Below are 10,558 nucleotides of genomic sequence, written 5' to 3'. Positions count from 1 at the left end.
GATATTTGGGGGCTCTATACATAAATAACATTTAACTATCAATTTATTGTTATGTTTATACTCACTCTTGTGGTCAGCTTTGCTCGTGATCACCGTGGGGGCGGGACTTGAAACACTATGGCCATCCAAAGCAGGGTAACAGACAGAAGCATATCAGTGAATAAAAATCTATTTAGAATTTACATCGATGCAACTTTAAGAGTTATTAGAGTCGTCATGAGGGTAAAACTGATTAAATGAACCCATTGTTTATGCACAAAACAATATAAAGAGCTTTCAACTATTATTTTTTTCTTTGATGGTTAATGCCTGGTGTAGAGCATACGAATTTCCCAGGGTATGATAAAAAATGTTCTTGTTTATGAACTGTGAATAAACTGATCATATGTTAAAAATATTCTATTCATAAATCGTTAGATGATGATAAATCAAGTGAATATATATGGAATCATTTTGTTATATGATCTTTTTTTACGTGCCCATATGTATTTAATATCAGGTTAAAAAAAAAAAAACGGGGGAAAAAGCAAGCAAAATAACATTGTCATTTCATATATCGTCGCTAGATGGTAATATATAGTTAGGTAGGCGAAGATCGGTGTGGTTTTGCGCATGCGCAGACTCCCAAGTGGAAGCGCCTGAAACGTAAATGAAACAGAGTGCGCTCACAGTTGATGCAGTACTCCGATTTTATTTTATTTTCAGTAAAAATAAGCATCCTCTGGTAATTAAAAAGAGTTGACGGCTGTTTCTTGTATCACTGGCTGACCTTGTGCCCGGTAGTTCGTGCCCTGTCGTGTCGGAACGCGTTCGATTGCATTTGTTCATTTTAACCCCGGTGAACTGAATCAATTTTCAAATTAACTTCTTGAAAATTGACATCGAACGTCTCTGGAAGTGTTGACCACTAAACTGAGCGAATAGAACATTAAGGACCTACAGCAATTATATTAAGGGCTATTATTGCAACATCAATAATTGCTTGAAAATCTCTGGGAAAAAACACCTATCTGAATTTGTTTTAAAAAATACCACCTTACAGTGTGGATTTTATTGCTCGTGGGAAATTAATGCAGTTTTATAATGGCAAATGCAGACATTTTCTGAGTAAAGTTGATTTGGTTTACATAGGAAAGAATGGGAGAACCTGTTGGTAAGAGCATTATTCTAAGGTGTTGGGAGCAAAAAGGGGAAGAAATTTAATTAGATCCCTTTTTAGAGTTGATTTATTATTCGAATAAATAGTTGGGCGAAGTGAGTATTGAACCCTGGGAAATTCATCGAAAGTGTGCCCGTCTGATATCTCACTGGTGTTCAGTGGGACCATGTGCATTTGACTTTTAAATCGATGCGATGAGCAGATGGCCGTATTATGTAACATTATTGCTTCTAAGTAGAGATGAAGCCGGTGGGGGGGCGGGAGATCCGACATTAGTTTTTTCTTTTATCAACACCCTGATTTACTTCGTGTGAGCGCCTGTCTCAAATCACATCGTTCTGTGCGTTCTCATTTACATAAACTAATATTAATTCCAGAAAAACTCAGAGACTACTACTGAAATGTTCTACCTGTTTACGAATTTTCCGCAGCAGAATTATTTCATCCTGCTTTGGAACATCAGTGGAAAAAGTGTCATTGTATTATTAAATGAAAGCGTTTACATTGGAAATCACGTCATGTTGTCAGTTTTATTTCGCATCTTTATTTTCCAAGGTGTGTGTGCTGAGTTGACTTGCCAATAAACTGAACATGAGCAAAAGGAAGTTAATTCACACAGTGGACAATGATCGGAGACTATAAACTATTATGTTCATCAAAGGTGCAAAAAGCCTTCAGTTGTTCCCATCAGAAGCCTTCTGTGGTAAGATAGCGATGTTGTGACCCCTTTTCTTCTACCTTTACCAAAGTCATCCATCAGTTCTTTCAGGTGCACAGTGACAAAGAGGAACCGATAGAAGGACAAACAAGGTGCTCTGAACAGGGGGTTAAAGATAATTAACCATGATGTCTCTGTTTCAATGTCTTCGAGATAGTGATCCAACTTAATATGAGGCCTAACGTTAAATGTTTTGTTGCTGTAAATGTATTATTCAGGCTGTAGACGCTAAGCTCATTATTTGCTGCAACATACTGAATAAAAACCTAAGACTAATGGTCAGCGTTTTGGCTGTATCCTGTCATCATTACTATTCTTTCCCTCGGTGTGTTTATCCATGTCAGCAAGCATGGCTGAGGATGCGGCATTCACGGGGGCGTGGTTTACTGGAGTGTCCGCCTAAGCCCCGCCCACCCATGAACTGTCGAAGAGTGGAAAGAGAATTTTATTTCCCTGGGAGGGGGCACTTACACCGGCTGGCAGTGATCTATATGAACACTTGTCCGTTAGCAACCCCGCTGTACAACACTGGAAGCAGTCGGGAAATCTGCCCTTCGGAACCAACAGTATTCCATCTTATAGGACACGGAAGGAAAGACCTGAGATTCCAACCGCAGGTGAGAAACACAGTTTTAAATGTGAAATTCTGAAGCCTGCTTTGGTTGACACAGTGAAACAAGTTTTTGTTTGTTTGTTTTTTAAAAGAAAATACAATCATTTAGTTGTTTACTCAGATAACAAGAAATCAGCAAAGAAAACGGCATGCCTAAATGAGCCTGGACATTACATCACTGGATTACGTCTTTGTTTCTTTTATTTTTTTATTTTTGATGTGTTTGTTTGTGGCATGCCAACTGATGGAGTTGCAGGTTGTTCTTCAGTGTGGGAAGTTGATGTTGGAGATGAAGATCTCCTGGTGCAAAGGTCTTTAGACAACTTAAGCACACCGGGTGCTCCTTTATAGCTCCAAGCTGATCAACAGGGCTGCTTTAGAGGTTTAGGTGCTTGCACCTTCTCCACTGGGCTTTATTTAGACTCATTAGGAAACCACTTAGCAGCTACAGTTTCGACCGTCATTCTCTTTTGCAGAATAAAACCTCAGGTTGTACACAAAGTTCATTTCAAAACTTGCATTTGAAATTCCTGTCTGAGAGTTGCACACATGGGTGAGGCAAGCGTTGCTAAATGCCTTAGATCTTATTACCCCTCCCTTCAGAAATCCTGTAGGTGGAATCAAATACCCGCAAAACAAACTCATCAAATTACACCTAAGATGCACGTGGAGAAATGTTTTGATATTCCTTCATAGATGTCTAACCAGACACTGTTTTGCCATCATAAACAGGGAAACTGTCTACAAACGCGGATGTCCCAGCTGCTGGTTCCAAACAAGAGCGATTTACAGGATATGTAATATCAGAGGCAACATCAGCCACACTAAAATTGGTTACTCATTGTACGTCATTGTGATGGGATATCACTAGATCATCAAGTTAGTTGTGGTTCTGCAGTGAAGAATGAGCGCTCGTTCATGCGTGCAGACATGCTAGGATTGAAACTTCAATCCATTCAGTTATTAAGTTTTTATGGGCTGACATTAGTATTTGTTTAAGAAAGATCACTAATCTTTATGTCCAGTGGCATTACATGATCTCTGTATATTACGGTGCTCAGATGGAATCAGGTGGAATTAAGTTAAATGGAACCAAAGATTCATATATACATTTACAATCAGGTGGGATTTATTGTTAATCTCAACCTCTTTATTGCCACGTGATTGACGTGTTATGGGCGTCATATCCACACTGTGAAGGGTGACACAGAGGTGCAGCATATAAATGTGTTTATCTCCATGGTAGCGCACCACATCTCGCCTTTAGTCTCAGCTACAAAGATTTCCGTCACGTACGCTGTTGTCCTTGCTCACGGCCCTGAGACAAAAGAAATTCCTGGAAAGGGAAACGATCAAACTGGTTTTTCTGACGTGGGCAGAAATGTGCAGCGTTTCAGGTTTAGGTGAAGGGTGTGATAGAAAAAAAAGCAGTGGATTGTCTTGAAACAAACCAAATATCTTAAGGTCAGCTTTCTAACTCTCACTCTTCTTCTAAAGAATTAAGAATAACAAAATCACCCAGCTCTTACTGGTGGAGCTAAAAACTTTTTAATGCCTTCACCTTTTTCCCAAACTACATCCTGAATTCCTACAGAGATGAGAGAAAAGATATTTGATTGCTTTTTGAGCTGCTTTCAGCAGCATCATCATGGAGGCCTACGACTGTGACCTGGCAACTGTCGAACTCTTCAGATTACAATCCACGTGAGCATCCATGGGCCAGCCAGGCAACCTGGACCCAGAAGAGGCTTCTCCTGACTGGCTGCCAGCATTATGGTTTCAGTGTTGTGTCTTGAGCACATATGGGGTTGTTTGTTCAGGCCACAGCAGAGAAAGCCTTTCTTAGAAATCAAGCCTGCTGTTGTGATCATTAACCGTGACTCCTTTGTTGTAGTTATCCAGGTTACTAATGGCACGTCTTAGCCTCCACCTTGGGAATTAGGAGGTCATGACAAATTGTCAATAATTCATGAGCATTGGAGCAATATTTTAGTCATCTTATTAAACTGCGGTGCAGTAAACAAACACTAGAATGGGTAGTGTTTGCATGGTTTGGAGGCATTAACAGTACAATGTCAAGAAAAGCCTGAGAGGCAGCAGAAGAAAAACAATTGAATATTAAATGTGCTCTAATACACTTTATATTTTACATTCAGATATATTATACGAAGGGCAGAGAGGCACATGGCTGGCATACCCCCAGCTTAGCAGCTTATTCAGTTTGGGCAACTGATTATGCAAGAAGGCTATATGCAGCAAGAAGCTAATCCAATGCCTTAACCTTAATGCCAATTATCAGATCATGATGAAGTTATTAAAATCATAGAGGTGAGGACATTAACTTGCTAAAAGTGTTTAAGTAAGTGGATCCACCTTAAGAGATGTTAATTAGTCTAGTGGCGTACAGCAACAACAGTGAGCCATGTGACTTTTTAGTGTGAGTGTGCTTTTATAAGGTACTTCAGCTTGGTTGGCCGGTTTATAAATCACCTTATCTGGAATATTCTTTGTAATATTTAATTTCAAGAGACTCAACCTTATTTAACTCCTGAAGTTTCTCCAGACAGTTGACATGCATGCGACATGCACCTGTCAGCGCAACATTTTATTCGTCCCCCTCCAGTTGTTTGTGTCCCTGACACATCGATATTGCCTCCCCATTCCCACTCATCCTCCTCTCCCACCCCAGCACAGCCCACCCAGTGGGGACAGAGCTGGAGGGTCAGGTCGGGTAATGACTCCAAAGCAAAATTTGTGAATGGTGTGAATGGAAGAGACAAATCCAGCCTCTCTGGTGTCTGTCTGTCTGTCTGTCTGTCTGTCTGTCTGTCTGTCTGTCTGTCTGTCTGTCTGTCTGTCTGTCTGTCTGTCTGCCTGTCTGCCTGTCTGTCTGTCTGTCTGTCTGTCTGCCTGCCTGCCTGCCTGCCTGCCTGCCTGCCTGCCTGCTTGCTTGTCTGTCTGTCTGTCTGTCTGTCTGTGCCGCTGAGGGAAAAGCCTGGACTGGCCCGGATTATGCAATCATTTATGTGCCAGCTGGTAGAGGTCATCTGAAACAGAAAGAATGTTTTTTTTAATCCTTAGTGAAATGGCATTCTCTAGTGGATCTTCTTTTTTTCATATTTTCCACGTGTCACATTTTCATATTTAATTCAGGTACATACATCTCTTTACAACCTACTCTGTAAGGATAGAATTCTGTAAACACACTGCCAAAAGGAAAAACATCATCATCCAGTACTGTTTATTTACTGTGACCTTAGCAGTAGTCTTATATTATGGGTTGTTTTCCTCTTTGCTTCACCTGGGCGGTGCTTTATACATCATCATCTCTCTCCTCTTATTGAGGCACGGTTCAATCTCAAGTGTAGCATGTAATCAACAAGAATCCCATCTACGGTAATTCCCCTTTGTTCGGTAAGCCACGATTGTTTTTATGGCACAAACACCCGCTGAACACGTCCCGTCTCTTTCTCTGTCCAAGAGCCCAGACGCTCGGTGTCAGGATGAAGAAGGCCATAATTCATCTGATGTTTGTGCTGGTCTTCTCCCTGAGTGCAGAGGGAACAAGTAAGTCTTTTCTCACTCAAACCTCTGCGGCATTTGTAACTCTCATTTATGCTTGTTTTTGTTTCCTCCTGCTTTTAGCTCACAGCCTTCCAGGGAAGCCCACTCTGATCCGATGTCGTTCTCCTGAAAAAGAGACGTTCACCTGCTGGTGGGAACCAGGATCGGATGGGGGCTTGCCCACCACTTATGCCTTGTACTACCGCAAAGAGAAGTCAGTGACCTTTATTTTGGTGCTGCTGTGCATTATTTCACTTTTGAGCAATTTATTTTGGATTGCTGCTCATGCAGGAAAATAATAAAATGGGAATTCTTTCTCTCTCTCAAGATGGAAAAAAGTATCTAAAGCTTTGAAATCTTTTAAATTACACAGATTAATTTATCTAAGAGATACTAATGTACTGACAAAGTAGAAACCCAATTTGGCTCCAATGAATCTGAACAGGACAACATAATCTGAATATTTATTATTTATCTGCTGATATAACTGCAATGTGCTTTAGCATTACATATAATAGATATTTAACTTTCAAAATAAAGGTAAAGGAGAATTAATATTTTTCATTCAATTGTGGTGTAGTTGCTGAAATAATGGAGCATTTTGCAGGGACAGGAAAAAGGAAGAACAATAGGACTATTTTCTAAGATATTAGGACAGCTTAACCCAAGAATATGGGCTGGTCTTTGGAAATGCACTGAAACAAGTCCTGTATAATTTGAGCTGTTCTCCCTGCCGTCCACCCTGTGCAGCTCTGACACCGTGTACGAGTGTCCTGACTATCAGACGGCCGGAGAGAACTCCTGCTTCTTCAACAAGAACAACACGTCCATCTGGGTCAACTACAACATCACTGTGGTGGCCACGAACGAGCTGGGCAGCACCTTCTCAGACTCCGTGGACGTGGATGTAGTGTACATCGGTGAGACGAGCGCTGTTATTTTCCCTGCTAGTGCAAATCTCTCTTGTTATAAACGGTACCGCAGGTTGTTGGCATGTGGACAAAAGATGACTAAGTTATGACTTAATTACACATTTATGCATAAAATTGGTGTAGAATAGCTACCATGCAGTTGTACTTTGCATTGTGTAACTTAGAAATGTACTGTGTGCTGAAATAGTCCTATTGCAACTTGTCGCTGAATACAAAACAAAATGGCTTGCTTCACTACTGCAACCGTCTGGGTAGGACCTTTTCCAGTCACAAGCACAAACGGAACAGCCTATTAAGTAAAAAGGAGTGTAAATACTTGGCTCTGTAAAAATCACCCTGCCCCGATGCTGCCAAGATACACAAACAACAAAATGTAATGCAGTGTTTGTGATGACCGACATTATTCATGTCCCCTCATTTGCCCTCTTCAGTCAAGCCTAACCCTCCAGAGAAGCTGAGAGTGGTTATAATGGAGGACAACAGCTATCCTTTCCTGCGGGTGTCATGGGAACCACCGCATAAGGCTGACACCCGCTCCGGTTGGATCACACTCATCTATGAGATCCGTGTCAAGTTGGAGGGACGAAACGACTGGGAGGTTCGGACTTGTTCCAGAACATCAGCCTTCAAACCTGTCCTTTAAACAGGGAGAAACCCGTTTCAATCATAGTTAATCACTCGAGCTTGTTCCCAGTGACATCATCAGTAGATTCCCATTTTTACACACTCAGAAGGGTGTTAAACTGTGCCCACTATTACCCCGAGTGGTTCTCCTTCCAGTGTCATAAGTCCTCATTTTGCATCAATTGCCCATGTCTCCAGGTGCATCTCGCCGGTCAGCAGAAGATGTTTAACATTTTCAGCCTGCGGTCAGGCGGCACATACCTGGTTCAGGTGCGGTGTAAACCTGATCATGGCTTCTGGAGCGAATGGAGTTCTCCTTCCCAGGTTCAAGTCCCAGAGTGTAAGCTCTTTACTGCCATTACCGTTATTGTTATTATTATTATTATTATAACTTTCTCTGAAAATTAAATGAATGAAATAATCCAAAATGAGTCACCTTTGCTGTTTCACACCACACTGAAGCACTTGTTTATCTCACAGATTTCCATCAGGAGAAGTCGATGTGGATAACGGTTATCACCTTTTCTGCCATTATCGTCTTCATTGTCTCATGGCTCCTATATGTGAACAGCCACAGGTAACAGAGCCATTTGTTTGTTGTTTAACTGCACCGATTTGCTGCACCCTTATTTATTTCGTTAGGTATAACGCTGAATCCGGCGTCAATTCACACATGGCTACGGGAACTCTGGCACATCAGCATTTCTGTCAAGTGTATAGACACCAATAAAACTAATACAGGAGACCGAATTTGCATGTGGACATTTTAAGATATTTGTATTTATTAACAAACAAATCTCTCATTCTGTTGTTTTCCACATGTGAAGTCTGAAGCATTGCATTTTGCCACCTGTTCCCGGCCCTAAAATCAAAGGCTTTGATGAACAACTGCTCAAGGTGAGCATAATTTCCCCTATTTGGCTGCAGATGATAAACATGAAAAAGCTTAATTTCCAACTTGTGTTTAGAACGGTAAGTCCGAGGAGGTCTTGAGCGCACTGATGGTGTCCAATTTCCCACTGTCTGCACCATCTAACTATGACGACATCCTGGTGGAATATCTGGAGGTGTGCATCCCCAAGGAGCAAGGCCAACTCGAAAGCAAGGATTTACTCGACGTTAGCTTCAAATCTGAGTGCTCCACATCTGACAGCGACTCTGGCCGAGGCAGCTGCGACAGCCACACTTTGCTGACAGATAAGTGCGGAGCGACGAAAGAAGAACTAATGGATGAGGACCAAAGAAGAGCGGAGATGGGTGCAGAGAGGCAGAAGATGTCCTGGAATGAGGAAATGATGGCAAATTGTCATGAAAACATGGCCGGCCCCGCTATCTGCAATGGGAGAGTGAAGACGTGGCCGTCTGTGTTTTCCTCATTACCTCAGAATGGCACGGACTTGCTGGAACAGCAGAGATCACTTGTGATGGCCAGGCAGCACTACCCCTCCGACAACCTGTTCCCTCCAGGGTCTGCATCCTCTTACGTCAACCACCCAAGTCCTGGCGCTCTCCGGCCAGAGTTCACAACAAACGAGAAGCATCCCTGTGTTCTCCATCCACAGATGCTGTCCTGCAGGAAGCTGCAGTCCCACAGTAACGTTGACATCTCCAGCATCGGCCTCAAACGGGCACCCGCTGGCCTGACATCAGCCGCCTTAGAGCCCGCCAATAATGCCGATGCTCAGAGGGTCACCAGCGAGCTACTCCTGCACGCAGATGAGCCCGGCGATGCCGATGGCTCCGCACAAATGGGGAAGTACTACAGCAAAGTGAAAGGCGTTGATAGGGGCAACATGCTGCTCCTTCAGAGAGAGGAAACCGAAGACTACAGCAACCAGCAGCGGCATCCAGACGGAGCGAAAGGAGGCTGCCACACATACTCCACCGTCACCGTGACTAAAGACCCTGCATCTGCCATCAGGGGGCAAACCATCCTAACAACCAGCGGTTATGTTGACACGTCAACCATGTGCATGCTGCCCTCCCACTAGGAGCATCACTAGTTCAACAGGTAGCAGAGCTTGGCTCAGGAAGGCCTGCTTTGAGCGGGAAAATAAACATTGAAATGGTTGGAGACATTTGCACTGCAACGATACAATGACTGAAAATAAGATCAGTCCTTCAGAAGGAGTCAAATGATTGTACAAAGTATGTGGAACTATTTGTGATTATAAATGATTACGTTCCTTTTCACAGTACAGGCACATGTATCACTGCGTTATGGTTTTCTACTGAAATATATTTATGTACACTCATGTAATATGAAAATGTGTTGCAATTGTGTTTTTAAAAGAGGGAATTAAAAAAATGTTTGACAAAAAGATGAATACCGTAATTATATTAATGGTTGATCTGTTGTCACACTACTTATATATCAAATACATATGTTTTAGTGTCATATTATTGATTGTACTGTCTTAATTGCTTCATTGTGAACTGAATCTCAGTGATGCCAAGAATTTAATAACCAGTTATCCCAAAACAGTAATGTCGCTGTAGTGAGCAACAACAATAATTATGATAAAAAACAGCTCCTCGGTCTGGTTTGAGAATGCGCTTACTGGAAAGCCTGTAATCCTTATCAATACTGCAGGGAAAACAAGATCAGTAAATAATTACAAAATTGCATAATAGGATGAAATATTCATCGGGAGCTCTTAATGGTGCCAAATTGGATTTAATTTTAAAAAAAACACTTTATTTTAATAAATAAACCTTCAAATATAGATGTTTTTAGTATCCATTTGGAGTCAGCCTGCTTTCTAGTTGGAACTTGCTTTAGTTGATCAGTAACCTGGCATTCTGCAGAACAAAACATTGGGGGCAAAGAACAAGTCAAGGGTGAATTATCAATAAGAGGTGCTATATGTATCTCAGAGAAGATATAACAGATTAAGACTTTCTGTTTCTCTTTTGTATTTAGTCAAGTAAAAGATTTAAGCTCGTCT

At 41.8% G+C, this 10,558-nt stretch overlaps 1 protein-coding gene across 1 annotated transcript; it reads left to right on the top strand.

The window, feature by feature from the left end:
• Nucleotides 1–2,330: 2,330 nt before the first annotated feature.
• prlra (prolactin receptor a) lies at nt 2,331–9,926 on the top strand. The gene is made up of 9 exons (XM_003965209.3): nt 2,331–2,494; nt 5,972–6,057; nt 6,136–6,268; nt 6,805–6,974; nt 7,418–7,584; nt 7,809–7,950; nt 8,091–8,187; nt 8,438–8,507; nt 8,579–9,926. The coding sequence occupies exons 2-9, from the start codon at nt 5,994–5,996 to the stop codon at nt 9,599–9,601; spliced, it is 1,866 nt and encodes a 621-aa protein (XP_003965258.2). The 5' UTR covers nt 2,331–2,494; nt 5,972–5,993; the 3' UTR covers nt 9,602–9,926.
• The last annotated feature ends 632 nt before the right edge of the window (nt 9,927–10,558 follow it).

Source organism: Takifugu rubripes, chromosome 6 (genome assembly GCF_901000725.2).
Source record: "Takifugu rubripes chromosome 6, fTakRub1.2, whole genome shotgun sequence".
Lineage (NCBI taxonomy): Eukaryota > Metazoa > Chordata > Actinopteri > Tetraodontiformes > Tetraodontidae > Takifugu > Takifugu rubripes.
The sequence above is the reverse complement of the archived record's forward strand: the minus strand, read 5'-3'. Positions and strand labels throughout refer to the sequence as shown.

Excerpts from the sequence above, each read along its gene's own strand:
- prlra (XM_003965209.3), top strand. The coding sequence starts at position 5,994 with ATGAAGAAGGCCATAATTCATCTGATGTTTGTGCTGGTCTTCTCCCTG. Across the intron at positions 6,058-6,135 it reads CCTGAGTGCAGAGGGAACAA|CTCACAGCCTTCCAGGGAAG; the intron begins GTAAGTCTTTTC and ends TCCTGCTTTTAG. Across the intron at positions 6,975-7,417 it reads CGTGGATGTAGTGTACATCG|TCAAGCCTAACCCTCCAGAG; the intron begins GTGAGACGAGCG and ends TGCCCTCTTCAG.